Source organism: Trichoderma harzianum (assembly GCF_003025095.1).
Source record: "Trichoderma harzianum CBS 226.95 unplaced genomic scaffold M431scaffold_13, whole genome shotgun sequence".
Classification (NCBI taxonomy): Eukaryota; Fungi; Ascomycota; class Sordariomycetes; order Hypocreales; family Hypocreaceae; genus Trichoderma; species Trichoderma harzianum.
Genome location: NW_020209261.1, coordinates 101520 through 121244, shown reverse-complemented (window position 1 = coordinate 121244; position 19725 = coordinate 101520). Strand labels below are relative to the sequence as shown.

Here is a 19725-nt window from a genome sequence, read left to right as displayed (position 1 = left end):
TAACATGATTCGATGGCGCATTGAGCTTGTGATGAAGGCAATCTATCACAACGCGCCAGCACTTGGTCACTAGCAGCTACAAATGCCCGAGCCAGATGATGGCCGATCATGGCAGTCATGTTCACTCACCACCCTCATGAGTCCCTTGTAAGCCCATCGTGAAAATGTCACGCTGCCATTTCGAGCGAACTCAAAACCTGGGGTTGCTATCAGCATGACTGATGGAACGCAAGTAGGGCCGCTGGCCTCCACACCATCTTTCCATCACACGCGGGTACTATCAACTTGGGAATTGCCGCCCCGGAGCCACGAGTTTTTGGCGCCTCCCGGATCAAGGTTAGCGGGCGAATATTGTGAGCGAGTGGGAATATGACTGCTGGGATCAGGTCTGCTCCTGATCCCTCTCCCGGGAATAGGACGAGTGAGATGTGAGCTTCCATGGAAGACACAGGGCTAGTTTCTGGGCCAGCTTCCCGCGAGTCATATTATTGTATATTTCAGACTGCGTGTATAATTTCAGTGATGCATTAGTATATCTGCTAGCCATTCAGGCAACTTCCATGAGCGGCAACGGCTGCCATATAGCCGCAGATAATATGTGGCGCCAATAGCCGGCACTTTGGCTGTGTGCCCGACATATGGCCGTCAAGGCTAGGCAAGATTGGACGTTTGATGTTTCTGGCCCTGACGGAAGGATTGCGATGCTTGAATCGCTTGCTAGGGGAATCCCTACTCCACCGCCGATCATGTTGTATTTTGTATGGTCAAAGATAGAATACGCTTCGAAGCGTACATTAATACTTGTCGTACGGAGTACAAGTTCTGTCCATGTGAAGACCATGTCTTCTCCAGACATCCTCGGTACTTGAATTGAGCCTCGCTGCCGGCTAAAATCTCCCTGCAGGCATCTCCCTGAATGGACAGCGTCATGTCAGCATACATACGTACATAGAAGGACCTGCAATCACCAGCCTCTCATCAGCTGCGGCTGTACGTGTATGTATGTATGTAAGCCGCCGGGGACCTGCAGATTGCATTGGAGCGCTAAGCTGGAAGCTCAGAAGAATCAATCCCCAATAGAGCAGAGCGTTGCACCCGACGTAATCAGCGTCCCATTGAAGAAGCTTCAGAATAAGCCTCACCCGCATGTCGAGGCTCTCAGCCAGCCATGCTGTGCGACATTGCCGCTCTTCTGTGCATCCACAGATCTTTCCTGCTGCCTCATCTGGACCGTCGTACTCGTACATACCACACATACTAGTAGAGAGACAACACGTGCTGGGGATGCTGGGGCTGAGCGTATTCGATTAGCTCATGTTCTAGGGCCTGCTTTTGACAAGTACGGTAATCTTTAAGAGATGCCTCTTCCGGACAGAGTCTGAGCGCCCGTGGAGTCGTAGCCTCTCGGGAAGCTTCTCGGGACAGTCTCGCTCATAAGAAGTTCCCGGCGCATTGGCGGCTTATTACATGTGTGCTACCGAACCTTGTAATTCCCCTTTCAAGTCAATTCTTCGCATATGAAGGATCGGAGCTCAGATCCTGGTCCTAGAAGCAGCGTAATCGTTGGCCCCTCACGATGAACCTGGTCTTGAAAGCTTGTCTACATGTATAGGCGATTACCACCACTCCGAGAGTGCAGATCTTCCGGCTGTGGCCTCGATCTCTATCAGGTCTGAATAGTGTCAGGGACATCATGAGGTTATAACACAGTTTTCCTTCCCATCGTATCTATGTCTTTTTGATGTACGATTGCGCCCGCATTTAGGTTTTTAAGACATCTTATCGCCGAAATAGCCATCGGACTTTTATCCGGAATGCTCACGGATGCTGTGAACCCCGCGTTTTTTTGTCTTTGATGCCCCATAAGCGTGGCCATTCTTACGGGGAATGAAATCATAATGTAGTTTCTCTCCAAATTGGAGACAACTGGATAGTATGGGAATAATACTCTCACGGACGGTCTCCCGGGTTTAACCCCGATTCCGTTCTGATATAATAAGTCTACTAGAGGGATTTCATTGTTGTGTTCCTTGCACCATCAGACCTATCATTGCTGGCTAGTTCATCTTGCTTTTGAACTTCCTAGTCCGACAACTGTGGTCTCTTTGTTTTGTCTTCTGTTCTCATCCCACCCGATCCATCAGCGCGCCAAAAATGTCCGCCGCAGCCGCAGTTTTTGCTCCGGGAGCAACCGCCCTCATCACCGGCGGCGCTTCCGGCGTTGGCCTGGCCATTGCTAAGCTGTGCCGCAGCAAGGGTATGAAGCTGCTGCTTGTAGATCGCAACGCCGAGGCCCTGGAGAAGGCCAAGGCTGAAGTCGGCTCATCATCGTCAGATGTAGCCACTTCGGTGCTTGATGTCAGCAAGCCCGATGAATGGACTTCGCTTAGGGAGCAGGCCGCAAAGACTTTTGGCTCGATTGAGCTTCTCGTTTTGAATGCTGGCATTGGTGCTAGGGGGACCTGGGGAGATGCTGACTACTTTAGAAATGTACGTGCCAAACCATCTGGAGGAGGGGAAACTAGAGCTCGATGAAGAAGATGGTGATGGAGCAGAGGGATGGCATTTCCACCACTGACGGTAATGCGTACTACATAGATCCTCGAGACGAACCTTTTTGGGGTGATCCATGGAATCAACACTTTCCTCCCGGTAGTTCAAGAGGCGGCGAAAAGCCGGCCCACCTCCGTTGTCATCACCGGCAGCAAGCAAGGCATCACAAATCCCCCAGGAAATCCTGCCTACAATGCCTCAAAATCTGCCGTCAAGACCCTTGCCGAGCATCTTAGCTGGGACCTTCGAGACACCAAGACCAGTGTCCACCTTCTTGTCCCGGGCTGGACGTTTACTAGCATGGTAAGTCACCGTTGTCGAATCTTGTGTCCTATTCTTCTTATCCTTATGCTTCATCTTATTTGACCCTTCATATTATTTTGATGTTGCATGAATCTCACGTGTTACACTCTTCTCTAGACTGGGGGAGGTCAGACCAAGGAGAAGCCGGCGGGCGCGTGGGCACCAGAACAGGTAGCCGATTACTTATACAAGAAGATGGAGCAAGACAAATTTTATGTCATCTGCCCTGACAATGAGACCGCAGAGGAGACGGACAAGAAGAGGATGCTGTGGAGCGTGGGAGACATCATTAAAGAACGGCCGCCGCTTACGCGCTGGCGACCAGAGTGGAAGGAGGAAGCAACAGAGACCATTGCGAAGACTCAGATCTGAATGGCGTTTTGTCCGCCATGGCTCTTGGCGAAGTGGAAATGATAAGGTCGGTTAACCAAAATAGACAGATGACTCAACCGCCTGCTTATTTGGGTCTCTTGTCATATTGCTGTTGTTGACGTCGGGTTCATGTCGGGTTGATACCGAGGCCGTGAAGCTGGCTATGTAAGCGGAGTTACACTTGATAGAATAGCTTCGTCAATTAAGGCCAGACTATTCATCGTCGCATCTAGCCACCATAGAAGTGTAACGTATTACCAGCCTGATTTAAATTAATCGGCGATGCCATCATATGTATGATGGAGTGCTGTCAGTTCCGGCGTCAATTCGGCGAAAGGACTGTATCCCACATGTAAGCTAACCCTAGTCAGTAGCTAGAGAAGCATTTCTGGTGTGGTAGCCTATCAACTAGATGAACACACACCTCTTCTGTCAAATTTGAGTGCTGAATGCGCCTCATGCCCTCTTAGAGATGAACGACAAGGGTTACGGCAAGACACAAATGTTCCCCGCAACGTAATTGGTGTAAAGAAGGGAGAACTATAGAAGAAACAGAAACTACCCGACCCTCAAGCCGGGCCTTCGAAATACGCCCGAGTCTCTCGGCTTTCAATCGGGAGCATCACCACGCCCCGCTTGAAGATAGAGTCACATCTGTAGACTGGCAAAATATGGGGAAATTCTAATCAATAGTTGCTTATTGAAGAAGAACTAAGCGGCATCCCATTCAAAATTGTGTGCGCATGATATTACTTTGTATTCTCTGGGGTAACACAATAAGGCTCACCATTAGCAATATATTTGATCATTCGCACCCTATTTCTTGGCTTTTGCAACTAGTACACCACTTGATCCTGGTTGTTGTCAAGGTTAGGTAGTAGAGCGAGAATTATTCTCAACGACTTATTTGAAGTCCCAAATGCGAGAGTCAAGGCGTTCATATGCAGCGCGTCTCGTGCCACCCGACGCACACAGGCTATCGCGGATTTCCCCATTCGGTATTATCCTAACTAAGCAATTCAACGGCTATCCATTTGCAAACGGCATGCAATTTTGGGAAGTGGATAGAATGGCGATTATGTCGCCATTTGTCCCCGTCGGGTCTCTTGAAAGTGACTTACACCGTGAAGTAACTCGAGGTAAAGATGGAAAAGATGACGTCGTGTTATTTTGCATACCAAGAATGTGAGTCTTGTAGATTTTAGTAGAAGTTAGATTCCAATGTTTTGACGGTGGAAATGAGACGAAGCATGAATGTTGAGGCGGATTTGATCGTTGTTGCTGATATGTGTACTTTCGATGCTGAGATTGAGCAACAGTATTAGCGGGGAAGCCCGTACCTATGGTATGAGAAATGATCGATAAAATTGATGGCTAGCACCTATTGGTAATAGATAACAGCTCTATGGGGCATCTCTTAGCATTGCTTTAGTAGCTACGCCCTTGAATCCCATTATTGCCGGACCAAACTCATATCGAACCTGCATCGCATTAGCAGCAAATCTGCGGCCGACACGCATCAACTTCAACTCGACCTTGAAAACTCTTGCCACGATCGATATCAATATGGCACAGCTTTGTCGGTACTAGTAGCACGACGCCACTGCCTTTCTCTTTCACCGGCTGTTTAGAGAGGATGTTCACACGAAAGGGATGATCATTATGTACAAGTTAAAACTATCATCTCGAGAGGTACTCACTGTTGGAAAAAATAGGAACGAAGTTGTCAAGGCTACAGGGTTCAGTATCTGAGGATCATCGGCAACATATAGGTAAAATCACGCTGCGTTCACATTCTCATGGAAGAACCGATGGCTAGTCCTCCAGTCGTCGAACGCATTGAAGCCACTCCCACTCCGAATTCCAGCCAAACCCGACTTATCTCAATAAAATCTAGCTGGAGTTGGTATTGAGGCCGTATGAAACTTACGCTGAGCGAATCGCCAGAAAATTGCTCAGTCACTTCGACAATTACTGTTATTCGGAAAGGTGCTATCTGTCAAGTCTAGAGGATAACCGCCGGTGACATAATCTTGACTGCCCCGCACCACATGTGATTTTTTCCCTTGTTTATTCGAAAAAGCTTCTTTGAGGTTGGGAAACTTCCGAATCGTCAAAGAGTCGTTTAGAATGGCTAGCTTGCCAACACATGGGAGGATCGATATCGGCTAGAGATATGAGACGCTTAGAGAACTTAATACAGCTTAAGAGAAAGTAAAAAGATGATGGTGAGTATTAGTGTATTGATTTGTGTGCCGTTATCATACAGTACAAATACTTCACGCGCACAAATGCCTTCTACCTGTTTCCCCTGTTCAACTCTGCATAGAGACTGCTCAATTATTCTCTGACATGCATGTAGGCCGGATATCGTATTATGATGCGTGTGTAGTTGCAACATGGCATAGTTCGTGTCATCAATTGCATCTTGGCGAATTCCTATTTGCGCGTCCCTGTAATTGAGGTTCTCACCGATTCATCAGGTTCCCCAAGGGTATTGAAGTTGCTCCAGTCCCACAACCCTGTGGCTGTGATTTCAGGATCTTGCTTCGATGAATGTTTGGCTAATTGTTGCTTAGTTTCCCCAGCAGCAACATCTCCAATTGGCAATTGGAGTTCAGGACCTGATACAATGGGACCGTGCAAATTTGCTACAGAGCTGTTGCTATGCAGTTCTTGTATCGGACTTCCTGCAGATAATTCCGCTATTGTTTCGGTTGCACCAAGTTCAGGTTTCTCAAATGTGGCACCTTTTGGTCCATGAGTAGCGATACCAGTGCTGCCCTGCAGCTCTGCCTTCAGTGCCGTATCCGAACCATCTCCTCCAGCTGAAACTTCCTGATCTGGTGTCGACTGTAGTTTCTTTCGCCGCAAAAAGTAGACGAGCGCCACGCCTATCAAGAAAACCACTACAGGAACGACTACTCCGACTGCGATTTTCGCTCCTTTGCTAAATCTTTCACTAGGAAGCTGAGTCTCTCGAGTGGGAGAAGTTGATGTTGGAGTGTTGGACTGTATCAAGAGTATTTTCATCGCTTGGGCGGTTAAGGCGGTTGAGGGGATCGATTTTGTTGTTTCTGCTCCGCCACCACAGGATATGCCGTCTGTTATCGCAATAATATCGCCTGCGTGAGGTTGTGAAGTACAAATGTGGGGAGAATTGGAATCACAGGCGTAGTTCCTGATAACAGTATGAGTCAATAACTGCGCCTAAGTACATATATATCTAAGAAGAAAATGATAGCAATCATGATAAGATCGGGTTGGCTGCTGGACCAAAGAATGGACGGCGCCGACTTGAGGAACGAATTGGGTTGTACTTACGATGGACAACAGCCTATAGCAATTTCACCGTCATTTAGCATGCTCCATATCGCATTGTCTGTAGGCGCCATTGTATTTGTCGTAACTGGATGAGAGAGGCCTTCACCGCGCTCTACGGTACACTGAGGCAAATATCCAGAAGGGCAAGCCAATCCAGGAGAGTAGACCAAAGGCTGAGAAGTCCATTTGCTAATGTTATCATCCGTTCGGCCAAAGGAGGAAGCGAATCCTGAAGGATAGCATGACTGAATCAAGGAGAAATCATGGCGAGCAGTTAGGTTTTGGTGAACCGTGCAGTCATGATTCCTATCAGAAGTCGTCCGTGCAGAAGAACATGGCATCCATGATATAACATCACCAATTACAGTACTGCAGCCAAACCCCAGATCTAATGAAGTTTCCGAGCATGGCACCCATTGCGTCTGAACGTCGTAGCATCCATAGCCTAAGGATGCACCCATAAATACTTCATTTTCAGTAATGAATCGCAGTGATGCACAGTCGCTTGGCGGACTAAAGGTTGTTGTCAGAGGCCCGAGATTGATGCGGGTGGGTGTTGCGGAAGTGTGTGTAGTTTGCATGGCTAGCAGTCGGCTATCGATCGAATTGCATCGGTGAACGTGAACTTTGAGATTGATGCTCGCCTGGAGAACTAGAAAGCTCAGACCTTGAGATTTAGAGATACCGAAGTAAAAATTTGAAAGGGCTCGATCGCAAGTGCAAAATTACCCGTGTCTCAACTTGTAGAACACATGTATGGCGGCCATCACTTTTCTTTGGAAGAAGCCCCTTTATGCATCTAGCCATTTAATTTTAACATTATATACAAAAGATCTTCAGTATTCGTTTTAACTGTGGCCAAAATACACGAATGAGAGCCTTGCAAAACACCCCTGGTTATGTAGTATCGGCATGTTGTTGGTCGACGATTGTGCATTTTGCTGTTGGCCGAAGAACAGAAAGAGGCCCCCTAGCCTCTAATGGGAAGGCTAGAATGCATCCGTCGCATGATTTTCCTGCAACGAACTTATTAATGACCTAATTCTGGTGCTTGATGTCGCGCCTTTGGAGTTGGCCGATCGCTTCTAGAAGGATAGGGAACAAGGCTGACGAGGCATACAGGTGAAAGGACTCCTTTTAAGCGATGTATAATACAGCTATGTACATGAAAACAAACCAAGCGGAAAGCCGTGAGACACATTAGCTATCCTCTGAGCCGATAAGGCGAAAAGTTGGCCCAATGTTCGACAGCATCGATGCCCGCGTCTCTATCCGACGGATTTCGCCGTCAAGGGCTTCGACATTACTCTGCCTCCGTTGTCTTCTACTTGCTTCATTGTCACCCTGAAAGGTACCCGTATTGGTAGTCGCACGGGAAGGTTCCCCAGTACCCGGATGTTGTGAGTCTTTTTTGCTGCTTTCTTGTGCCTCGAAGGTGTCCTGCTCTCGCTCTAGTTCGAGCGCCGCCTCCACTCGCAATCTCATTGCCTCCTTGGTAGTTTCCTCCAATATGGAGGCATTGTGGCATCTTTTGTATACACCAATGGCCGTTAAGATAAGCCCGATGACTTCGTAGGCGAATAAGACTGGCAGGGCATAAGACAAGTGTGGATTACAACCACTGGACCAATTATCTGTGAGTAGTTCATAGGCAGCGTGCGCTGGTAAAGCATATCCCCAACGATAGAATGGAGACGAAACGCTGAATGGTAGTATGATTGAACTGATGTTCATAACAATCCAAGAGACAAGGGCCATGGAGACGTATTGCGGTGGTATCCAGATAGTAAAAACGTCGAATACAAGAAAATTTGTATGAGCGAGTAACCATATAATCAGCCAATTCAAGGCGAATTGGCCACCCGATACGTGCCAATTGGCTTTAAATGCCCAGATCGCCGCAGAGTTTACCAATGAACCCAGCATGGTGAATGTGATAGAGATAGCATCGCGGACAAGAATTATGCGCACAGGCGCAATTCGCGAGTAGACCCTGAATTGAGCATAGAGTCCGTTGATGGTGGCGAGATAAAAGAAATCTTCAATTAGAATCAACACAATGGCGACAGTGTTATAGACTGTCCGAGTTCCCTGCACAGTGGGTTTGATGTTGATAGATGTTAATGTCCACGGATTGGTGAAGATCGATATGGCAGCAGAGTTATTGGGTGGGATCGTAGGGAAAACCGACGTGCCGTTGAGAGCTATGTAAGAAACTCGGGCAGCGTCGGATAGTGTGTGAAGATTAGTCGAGATGGCGCTGTCCATAACGGTAGGGTATTTGGCTTCGTTCCAAATATATGTCAGTACGTTTGACGTATTGTATTGTGACGTATTTGACCCTGCAGTGGCAAGACCTAAAGCCGCGGATGCTCCAGGAGACGTGTACAGGGCGGCCCAAAAATGGGTATTGCAAACAGCTTCTCTTAGGTCATTCGGTGTCGGATATTGGGATGCTGATCGCTCAATCAACGTCGGAAACTCATGTGACCGTAGAGAGTTGTACGCATTGCGTACTGCATCACCAATGATGCCGCCATCATAGTCTACCCATAGGATGTGAAGGTTATGGGTTCGGGGAACTTGTTGAAAGAGAGTTCCATATAGATAGCAGAAAAGACAGAAGAACAGCAGAATATAGATGACAAAGTTCAGCAAGGCTGCTCTAAAGAACTTGGCTCTGAATGCCTTAACCTCTGGATGGCTAATATCGAGTCTATTTTCGCATGCGCGAGGATAGAATTTGTTGATAATCGCCCACGGCATGATGAATGTTGATATGGAATTCGGAAGAGGTGAGGCTGACCGCACTAGTTGTGGTTTCGCCGTCATTCTTGTACGCAAGCTTTCGGAAGCCCCGGCTTACAGACCGGCCCGTCTTAGTATTAGTTTGAGAGACTTTAATTCATTTGGTGTGTATTTGAGTGCTTATCGCTTTTAATTGTTTCCATTGGATTGGTACGACAAGACTCTGGTTGCGATAGAGTTGTCGCTTTAATAGCTAGGCATTTGCCAGAACTACTAGTAGTTTAAAGGATAGAGGAATGAGCCAATGACAAAAGCTTGAACAATTCGATGGTAGCAGGATTTCTGTTACCTGATATATGAGTTGATTCTGTTATATGAGTCAATGTCTGTTCATTAGTTATATAACTGGACTTGAATAGTGTCGAGTTGCGTGATGACTGTTTTTAGTCAGCTTGTGACAGAAATAGCAGCAAGAGAAGAGCTACTTTTTACATATCTCACACCGACAAGAAAGCCATTCTCATCTTGAAATTTCGATTCGTGCTAGAAAAATTTCATTATTACCATTTAGGCATGTGAAGCGCGTTGTCGCTGCTCTCGCCTACCGCCTCGGGGTCCGCCTCGGGGTCCGCGTGGGGAGGGATCTGCGAGCTAAAATCAGTAACCATTATTTTAAAGTAATGGAAAGCTCTCCACTTGCCTTTTGATATAATAAAGTGAGATGAATGCAATGCTGCTGGTTGGTTCTCGTCTTCAATTTGACCTACACAGCCCAACCTCTAGTAGGCATTTGCACAACCATGAATGCTCATGCTGCACGGTGCAGGCGTCTATGGGGTTGACACCGTATCTCTTTGGATAAGGATACGCGTTCAGCTTACAATCATGACTTTACAAGAGAGTCGTAAGTCCACTAGTCTTTCTAAACCCTTCTGCAAGGAATGAGGCACTAAACTTGGAGATAGCGTCTGACAGAAAAGAAGATCCTACCGAAAGAATACCTTGGTGAAAGCGATGAACCGATTTGGTTAATTCTAATGCAAGGCGGATCGTCAGAGAGAGAGCAAAAGGTCCCTCACGGGACACCCAATAGCGCCAAATGGAGACTTTGTGGGTTATTAAACCAGGAGGGACCTTCAAAAGTCGACAGCTACTCTCTCAGGCTCGCTGCATATTCTGATGAAGCTATTTTAAAGCACATTTTCACATCAAACTAGCCCGAAAGACAGGCCTTTGTAACTTCACGGCGTTTGGGCACGACATTCTGCGTATTGTATGACACACTATGTTTGATGAGGCCACGCTTGCAACAGCGTCCGTGATTAGTAGGTGCCTCCAGTCAGAGCATTTGCGACGACTAATGGCAATGTGAAAAATGGTCATTCGACTTTTAAACCCTCTGAATGTAAAAAGATTGTCTCTTTAGGCGGGAAATTTGAGTAGTACCCGCAGTTTTAACGCGTATAACCGTCAGGTTATTTGCGCCACTGATACGAGGTCTTTCACTTTTTGGTTGATTGTTGTGTTAACCATTTCCAGACAACTAGGAGATGTCGGCGTTTGATGACCATTGATGTAACCATCGCATTAACAAGTTGATGGCTTTTTCAGAATGACATAACTGGCACTAAAACATCCGTTTTTGTTCTGGGAAAGATAGACTTTGATGCCTTTCATGTTTTGGCCAAGCTCAATTGGCTCTTCGAACTTTCTTTGTACTATGTCTAACAATCTAATGTCCAACTTGTGGTGCTGACCCTCTGCCAATTGAGTCTCTGAACAACCTATGTCTGCTGATACATTCTCGTTGCACAATTTTTAATAATGTGACAAAACCTCCCCAGACAGCATTGTACATATAGCTTAAACATGCTGCTGGTCTGTACACCGCTGTTCAAGCTTTTGCAGAGTTGCCAGATCTGTAACTGAATGACGTCGCCAGCAGTTCCTCAACAACAATAGCTTTGGAAGTGGTTTACTAGAGAAACGCATTAGTGCCTTGAAACCCGAAAACTCAGGAAACTATGTCGAACTACGGAGCTTGTTGGTGAGTGATAATATTTGAGATGTGCAAAGTCTCTGGACGGAGGTGCAAGAACATGCTTGTTCTTTTACAATGGAAGAATATGATAAGATCATTTGGCACATCTCCAGCCATACTACTCCTATGGAGAACAGTACATAGTAAATCTAATATAACATCTTTACAGTTAAAAATAAATATTTCTTGTACTAATAGTACCCTTCAAATCTGGGACTAGGAAGTAGGAAAACTGGTCAAAAGTACGTGGTTCGTGACTGGTCTAAGACCTACCTAGTACCCTAAAAAGCCACATATTGTTACAACACGCTGATTAACGATCTGCCCGGATTGTAAGGGGTAGTTGATCATCCTCGTAGGGTAGTTTTGCATCCTAAAAGATTATATTGCATTCCTTCTCGTTTTGGGTACACTTCCACCTGAAAGCAAACCGCAAGCCTCACACCTTACCAGCCTCCCATCCGTAGATCAATTGCTGCTTGTTTACTGCATGTCTACTGACCACCTACATATCTGACACTATACATGTGAAAGCTAGTATCTAAAACCACGTTTCCTAATTAAGGGGAGAAGGATTTATCTGATTAAAGATGCCACATCCATTTGAGCCGCTTCTGAAGTAAAAGATGCCGCAATGGACGATCACATGAAAGTAGAATGTCTCCTACCCCCGCTTTTCAGCCCCCCTCGTCGGTTATCTTGTTGAAAGGTGAATGGTGGATAATACGATTGCTCTTGGTGTGGATGAACCTCATATCTTCCCGCTGAGAACAAGTGGGGAACTTTGGAAGCCAATAGTTCCCTTGAAAGAACCTCTGTAGGCTCAGCATCCCGGGACAAACAGCCTTGGTGCCTCAAATGTCGATGTCGTATCCTACATTTAGTGTAGTTAGATCCACCCTGTTGCAAAATAAAGAGCCTTCAGTTCATTAAAGGGGCGCAATTTGTCCCATGTGCTGCATCAGTCGCGGACCGTGTTCGACTGGAGACGGATAGACCTTCTCGAAAGACCGCGGATCCACGAGTAAGATACCCGGCGTTAGCATCGCCCGCACCGCCCGACGGATTCAAGCGAGGGGGCAGGCTCCAGCCTCCAGATTCTGAACAATGATTTACAGCCCCCAAACTCCTCGTGGTTTGGGAATGGGCCGTGCCGGGCGGGCGGAACGCTAATATATGGTCGAGCCTTTATTGGCCAAGTTCATCAACCTGGTAGCATTGCGCCTCGCCTAGTGCAAGTCTTGTCCTGTTTGGGTCGTTGCTGAAGACGTAGAACCAACAACATCTTTCGAAGTTTCAGAAGAGGTCATTCGATAGACACGGGCCATCTATTTCTGGGGACGGATTTTAGCCGATCGGTCTACTTCAAAGACGCAGATTGCCCCCGCAAAAGTACAGATACCTGCGAAACATGGGCTTTCTTAGGTTGCAATTTGACTCGCAATATGCATCATATGAGTGCAAGTTTCACACCTGGAGCTGGAGCTCGCAAAACGTAGAAGGCTCCCATTGAATTGTCATGGATTCGATTTAAAGTACTTTGAGCCTTGAATTTGACGGAGAGTGTATGACTGAAGATGCTATCTTGATACATATATAATTGATACCTGGCACTGGCGGAGAACAACGGTCCGGCAGCACGTAATCTGTAGAATTGTCTCCATGGCCTTGATATAGACAAAATACCTAAAAAAATAACCATCTTACTTCATAAACAGTTCACTTAGCCTTCAAAACAGCAGGTATATGTATCTGTACTTCTATCCTTGTACGAGCCTAGGGCGTATCGTTTGCTACCTGTATATCACGCGGCCACGCCGAACAGTCTTAACTCAAGACGATCAAACATAATTATGATCCTTCAAATTAGTTTCCCATTTGGATTAGCTGCATCTTGATTCCGCATACTGAGTACAAAGAATACTATGTCTAAACCGGTGACCGACCTACAAGGCTCATCAAGATGGCGGTGCAGTCGGCGTACAATTTGCCGGTTGAATCCAACCCATGCGTCCACGTTTGCCGACACCAGGTATATCTGCTCAATATGTATATATATACTCATATATGCTGCTCTTGAGGCCTGATTGATGTCAAACATATCTGTGCTTTACCATACAGAGACTCGACATTGCAATATGGCCACTACCAACTCCATTCAAAATCCCGTCTTTGAAGAGCTTGCCTATATACAAGCAAGTCTCGATGAGTTTACACACCGCGGTAATAATTCTAAGCCGCTTCCGTGTAGCGCTTTGCTTAAGGACCGCTCACGTCGGTGTCAAAACAACGGGTGGCTTCAAAGCCAACACGCAGAAGTCGAGAAGCTCTTTGTCGAGTTCAAGAGTATGGTGAGGTGTCCTGAAACGGATATTTTATACGAGAAGCTAGAGCTTTTTATCACCTACACGCACTGCAACCGCCATGTTGAAGCCGCTCTCGAGTCTTTTCGTGAATGGGTAGAGCAACAAACAACCGCCGCTTCCAGTTCGCCGCCGATGTCTCCATCTGCATCCCCCTCTCCATTCTCATCATCTGAATACATTCTTTCAACATCTGTATCGGAAATTAGCGATCTGCTGTCTAAGACCTCTCTTTCTGGTGGACCGATTTACGACGAACCGGTTTCAGACTGTGACTCGGAAGGTATCTGGGAGAAACATGAGAAAGTCGTCACCAAAGAGATTCTCATCTTATCCGATACTGCAAAGGCCGATAAGAAAATGAATATTCCCAAGGGCAGTCCAAAAACAGGAGGGAAAATCCGTGGTCTTGGAGATGTTCGCGCTCCAAGACGCAAATTATCAAAACGAGACAACACGTCAGTATTTCAAGTGATCAACAGCCACCCAAAGGAGGGAATGATGAAAGAAGGCACAGTCTATATCCTTGAGCATAAGAATATTCCTGGCTTATACAAGATCGGATTCTCGACCATAGGCGCAGAACAGAGATTGCGGCAACCCAGAAACTGCTATGGAACCGACACAAAGATCATTCACGAGACTGAATCAAAATTTCGTGGAGCGCGACAGGCTGAAAAAATTATCCAAGCGCAGTTGTTTCATGATAATATCTTGATTGGAGCCTGTGAGAAATGTGGTGGGGGTCACAGAGAATGGTTCGAGGCTGATAGAGACAAGATTTTCGAGACCGTTACGACCATAGAAACATTTGTCCAGATGCCCGCGTACGTTAAAAAGGACAAAGAATGGAAGCTTTCTGCTGAGGCATATGAAATAGTTGGCCCGATGTGTCGCTTGGACCTACCGGTATTATTGAAAGGTGGGCATGAGGTCCAAAAAGAGGCTACAGAGGCTGGGTTATCCCTTGAGATTATCTCAGAAGGAATGGCATTAGCGACTATTCAAAAGAAATCTCCAGAGCTTTCGAATGATGGAGAGAAGCCTGGAGAAGGCCAGCTTGCAGAACTTCCTCTCAGACCCAAGAGGAAGCAACGAGCATCCGTAGCAGCCTCCTAGGGCAACACAATGGCACAGAGCAAGAAGTGGTGCTTGAAGAGGATGATGAATATTTTGTATTGCTCGTTAGCTATATCATAGTTGAGAATTATCCATTACGTTATGCTGTTTACGTTGGCACTCGCCCCTTTCGGGTATATCTGAACTAATTTACCTGGATAATTCGTGTCACTGAAGTACTCTAAAAGAAATACTTACGATATATAGGTCAAAGTTCCTCACCGCTGACAGCTTCTTTCTTTGTACACAGAGACGCTCTATAGGCTGAAGCCTCCATCGACCATGTATAGTTATCAGAAGACAGCAAATAAAACAGCAAATAAAACAGAGTTTGGTTCAATTCAAAAATTGGATGTAAAGAGAAACATGCTATAAAAGATTGGCCTATGCTTTTCGAGCTGTTGTTATAAGTTACTGGAAGAAGAATTATTTTTTATTGAAGTAATGATTGATATCTCTCCGACATTCAATGCCTCCTCTAAACTACTTACATATCAGCAAGTATGTAACTCAAGCAAACCATTTATTTCACTCCATAATCCAGAGGGCTGCTCCCACAATTCTAGCGTGATGTCTTCACTCACAATTCAATCCGTCTGAAGCCCCGTGAATCGGGTCAAGTTTTTCATGGCCTCCACTCGCCTCTCATCCCATATTGCAAACCCGGCCACCCTCAACAATTTTGTGAAGTGCACTCAAATTGACTCTTGGACACCGGTTGGTATTGTAATGTTCCCATTTGGAAGTAAGTGTCGAGCTACGTAGTGGAATAACGCAATGATGCCTCCAAAACACTTCAGATAGCGACTGTTCAATGCGCCAACCCACCCAAATGGGACCAAATTCACTTCCTCTCCCCAGAATTTGTTTTACTTCCTATACCAATCTCTTGTTGGATCTGGGGACAGATGAAGTTGATGTGTTTGCCAGGCAGGGTGGAAACAGCACAATTCATATCAGGGCAAAAATACCCTTCGTTTCCCTGAAAAAGATCAACCTCGAGCATAGTTCGACGCATAAATAATGGCAATTTGCGGAAAGCCACTTTCCTGATCTCTGAATGCGTATGTCCCAAGCCAGGCGGTCCACGTGGAGAAAGGGGACGGCAAGGCACCTGTATTGTTGCCTCAAAACGTCATACATGGGGAAGACAATCGGTTCTGCATAGGGTTAAAAGGCCAGAACCTGTAAAATATAGTGCTTTTCGCTGATTCCGACCGGCTGGACTCATTTTAATGTCTTTTTTTTCACCCTTGGAACACAGCAGAACTACAGTTTAGTAAAGTGAATCAATGGATCTGATATAGAGTTTCTGGTCCCAATTCTCAATGGTTGTAATGCCTTGAAGCATGCATATATGTAGCTAAGTGCGCTGTCAGAGTAATGAGAATCAAATCATCCATAAAATGGAATCATCAGCTTTTAAGCCTCTGCTATTATTTGAATAGCCAAACATCTGTAGAATAATGTAGAGCAGGAAACAAGAATTCTTTTTCCGTTTCCATTTGGCTGCCCGTAGATAAAACGCTGTGCACGTGATTCTATGGAATTAGTCATCTGTATACACATGTACCTAGGTATGTAATTTGTGGCTTAGTGAGAGTAAAAACTTCGAGTTACAGCCCGATGACGAGCAAGCAAAGATTGGTCACAAGGGGCATCCAGCCTTATTAAAAAATTCTGATAACGAACTTACGGCCATTTTGGTCTCTCTACGTAAGTTTTAAAGCATTCCTCAGTTCTGCTGTATCTATTGCGCTTGTAAGATTTTCCTAAGAGTACACAGTGTTGGGCAGCTAACCATTCAGCCGTCCAACAGCAGCCACCAGATGTCAAATCCAGACGATTCAACGCCCGCCGACAGCTTTATTAGCAAGGAGGATGGCCTAAAATACTGGGAGGGCATCAGTGCTGATGTCAATGGCATGTTAGGCGGCATCCCTGCAGTACAGGGATTCCATGGCATTTTGAGGACGGACCTCCAGGGCTCACGCACCTTCTTAGCTAAGTTGGGCATCGGCAGCAAGAATGGTCGGCACAAGGTGATAAATGCACTGGAGGGTGGAGCAGGGTCAGTGCCTTGTACATGCAATCGTATATAAGTGGACGCTAGAACTGATGGCTAACATGATGTGAGCCCTGTAGCATCGGGAGGGTAACAGAAGGCCTCCTGCTCCCTATAGCCGAGCAGGTTGATGTCGTTGAGCCTGTGGCCAAGTTCACAGCGGCGCTTCAAACAAAGCCTGGGGTGCGAACCGTCTTCAATGTTGGTCTACAAGACTGGCGGCCGACCGAAGACGTGCGGTATGACTTGATTTGGGTGCAGTGGTGTGTAGGCCACTTGACTGACATACAGCTGGTGGAATTTCTTGGCCGGTGTCAGGAGGTCCTGAACCCAGATGGAATTATCGTTCTGAAAGAAAACCAGAGCACAAAGGGATATGATGATTTCGACGAAGAGGACAGCAGTGTCACAAGGTGAGGTCTCCGAGGGGAAGAGCAAACGTGTTGGACTAAGTGGCTAATATGCTGGTAGGGAGGATACCAAATTTCGGAGTATCTTTGAACAGGCCAACTTGAAGCTTGTTGCAACGGAGCTGCAGAGAGGGTTTCCCGAGACCGGGGCTATGAGGCTTCTCCCAGTGCGGATGTATGCTTTGAAGCCAATGGCTTGATGTGCATTGAATAGACGTTGATAAGCGCTTGGACCGTTTGAACCGCGAGAATGCTTACGAAGAGAGGTATAGAAATAATTATAGACTACATTACGAATCACGACGCTGATAACAACTTGCTGTTAAACTGATTAGCGTAATTTTATACATGAAAATTCATCTCTACCCTGCAAACTCGTCTTTTACTTGCTTTGCTACACTCCGTAGCTTAGTGTAACATCAGCTTAGCTTCCAATGACCCCTGTAACACAAGCTTCATCTGTCGTGTTAAAAAGATCATCAATCAGATTGTAATCACATACACCTCTATTTCTTGCTTGAAGAGAACGCCTTGGTGTGGCCCGCATGGGTTCGGCTTAGTTAACATTGACTTGAGGTTGCATATTAGTTAGAATACTTTGTAAACAATACAAGCAGCTAAAGAAACGCTAAAAATACATATTTGAACAAGTTCATTTCATAGATGTCAACTTGAATCCTTCTCCGTATCGTTCATGGAACTCGGTGTGTCGACTAACTGGTTCCCTGTCAGCTGGTCCCGTTGGAGTGCCCTTGCGTGCAGACGGTTGTTCATCATACACATTCCTGATTGTGACCGTCACCATGTCTCGCGATATCTGTCGCACTGTTTCGTCATTCATGCGCCCGCCGATCTGCCTTGACCTCCATCCTAGCCCTCGATTTGTTCCATGAAGAGTCTTTTCGTCGGTGGCGACCATGATCTGGTGAGCGTCGCCGGTCGCATGGTTCTCTATCACGCTGGTTTCTTTCTCAAAATAAGATCCTGCCTTGGATAGGATATTCATGGACTCAAAGGTTGACTCCCACTCTTCTCTTAACCGGGCAATATCGGCCGCTTCCTCTGGGGTCGAACTTGAGGCCTTCATCTTTTCCGTCAGCCGATTGAAGAGAAGCCTCTCGTGTTCCTTCAGTTTCGCCGCCATGCGTGTAAGGCTGTGTTGGCACTCTTGCAAACCCTCGTGGGTAATCTTCTCGGACATGGAGCCCTTATTGGAACTACCAGCTGTGCTCGCGGCAGGATCTCTCGCATACTTGACTTGAAGTTCTGCGATGTGACTGGACAGCTGGGCGACAATCGCTAGACTCTTTTCCGTGCTCAATTTCTCCTCCTTGATCTGCATCAGCTCAGACGTATCCAGAGTAGAATCTGACACGCTCTTCCCAAGTAGCTCGTCAAGCTTTTCATTTATCCCCTCGAGACGATCTTCAAACTGCTCTCTAGCGCTACATATGAGATCATTGTAGCCCTCTATGTTTTCAGCAGTGGCGGCGGATCTGCGACTGCTCAAGATAATAAAGTTAGATATGTCATGGATGGACGCAAGAAATGCAGAGCACTTACAGGTTTGCGTCCGTGAGGGCAATTGTGATGGTCATCTTGTAGCCGGCGAGCAGTCGCCTGAAGCCATCCATGTCTTCTCCCATGTATCGCAGCTTTGCCCAATCTCTGAGACTTGTCCGAGTGCCGGTAGATCTTGACGAGACCTTCTTTATTTGCTGCTCAAAGGTTTGGCAGGCCTTGCCGCACTGTCGCAGAGGCACCTCAAGCGAAGAAAGATCAATGTCGGTTGTCGCCTTGACTGTCTCAACCAGCGAGTCCAGCACCTCACTCAGGGCGCCCGCTTCCTCCGCGAGCTCGCGCACACGTTGTTGGTGAGATTGATAGCTGTTGATTGTCTCATAGAGAGCGACACTGGACTGGAAAGCGAACTGGCCCAGTGCTAGCAGTCCGGATGCTATCCCGATAGCTTCCGCCATGATGCCGGTTATCTCAGTGCTAGCTAATGAAGATGTGGAATTGAGGATATGTCGAGAGCTCCCTCTCTTTTCAGCTCGCAGAATGGGGATAGAGGATAGATAATGACCCAAGAGGCTCTTAGGCAACAGTTCGTCTCTGGTTAGGCGCCGGCCATGAGGCCCGTTTCCGTCTCTCTTCTTACTGGCAGTGGAAGCGCCAGGCTTAAGCGCCAACAGAGCTGTCGAAATCCACTCTTGTTCCGTGGAGGGATTGGAACTGGGAGATCGTGACAAAGATTGGCCCATTTGACTTTTAGTAATAGCCTCCAGATCTTGGTCTGGCGGCTGGGCGCTTAGTCACATCCCCGCCCCCAAATCGTCCGTCTGTAAATAGATGGACATGTAGGTGGAATGCAATGCGTCGTCACTTTGAGGCGGTTAGCATATCTATATGATGTGGAAATGTTGT

The 19725-nt window shown here is 46.6% G+C and overlaps 6 protein-coding genes across 6 annotated transcripts; 3 read left to right on the top strand and 3 right to left on the bottom strand.

The window, feature by feature from the left end:
- The first annotated feature begins 1947 nt into the window (after positions 1-1947).
- M431DRAFT_511588 (hypothetical protein) lies at positions 1948-3510 on the top strand. Its single transcript, XM_024919686.1, has 3 exons — positions 1948-2490; positions 2599-2856; positions 2974-3510. The coding sequence occupies exons 1-3, from the start codon at positions 2155-2157 to the stop codon at positions 3226-3228; spliced, it is 849 nt and encodes a 282-aa protein (XP_024770348.1). The 5' UTR covers positions 1948-2154; the 3' UTR covers positions 3229-3510.
- Positions 3511-5445: 1935 nt separating this feature from the next.
- Positions 5446-7133, bottom strand: M431DRAFT_540582 (hypothetical protein; the record flags this gene model as incomplete). Its single annotated transcript, XM_024921074.1, has 2 exons — positions 5446-6409; positions 6553-7133. 2 exons carry the CDS (start codon positions 7131-7133, stop codon positions 5668-5670), a joined length of 1323 nt encoding a protein of 440 aa, XP_024770347.1. The 3' UTR covers positions 5446-5667.
- A 225-nt stretch (positions 7134-7358) lies between these two features.
- Positions 7359-9353, bottom strand: M431DRAFT_243642 (hypothetical protein). The gene has a single exon (XM_024913732.1). It carries the CDS (start codon positions 9316-9318, stop codon positions 7753-7755), a length of 1566 nt encoding a protein of 521 aa, XP_024770346.1. The 5' UTR covers positions 9319-9353; the 3' UTR covers positions 7359-7752.
- Positions 9354-13475: 4122 nt separating this feature from the next.
- Positions 13476-14929, top strand: M431DRAFT_511586 (hypothetical protein). The gene has a single exon (XM_024919685.1). It carries the CDS (start codon positions 13480-13482, stop codon positions 14821-14823), a length of 1344 nt encoding a protein of 447 aa, XP_024770345.1. The 5' UTR covers positions 13476-13479; the 3' UTR covers positions 14824-14929.
- A 1723-nt stretch (positions 14930-16652) lies between these two features.
- Positions 16653-17498, top strand: M431DRAFT_94123 (hypothetical protein; the record flags this gene model as incomplete). Its single annotated transcript, XM_024924553.1, has 3 exons — positions 16653-16894; positions 16969-17301; positions 17360-17498. The coding sequence occupies 3 exons, from the start codon at positions 16653-16655 to the stop codon at positions 17496-17498; spliced, it is 714 nt and encodes a 237-aa protein (XP_024770344.1).
- Positions 17499-17828: 330 nt separating this feature from the next.
- M431DRAFT_123338 (hypothetical protein) lies at positions 17829-19519 on the bottom strand. The gene is made up of 2 exons (XM_024912193.1): positions 18862-19519; positions 17829-18800 (listed from the first exon to the last, which is right to left on the bottom strand). The coding sequence occupies exons 1-2, from the start codon at positions 19275-19277 to the stop codon at positions 17951-17953; spliced, it is 1266 nt and encodes a 421-aa protein (XP_024770343.1). The 5' UTR covers positions 19278-19519; the 3' UTR covers positions 17829-17950.
- Positions 19520-19725: the final 206 nt, after the last annotated feature.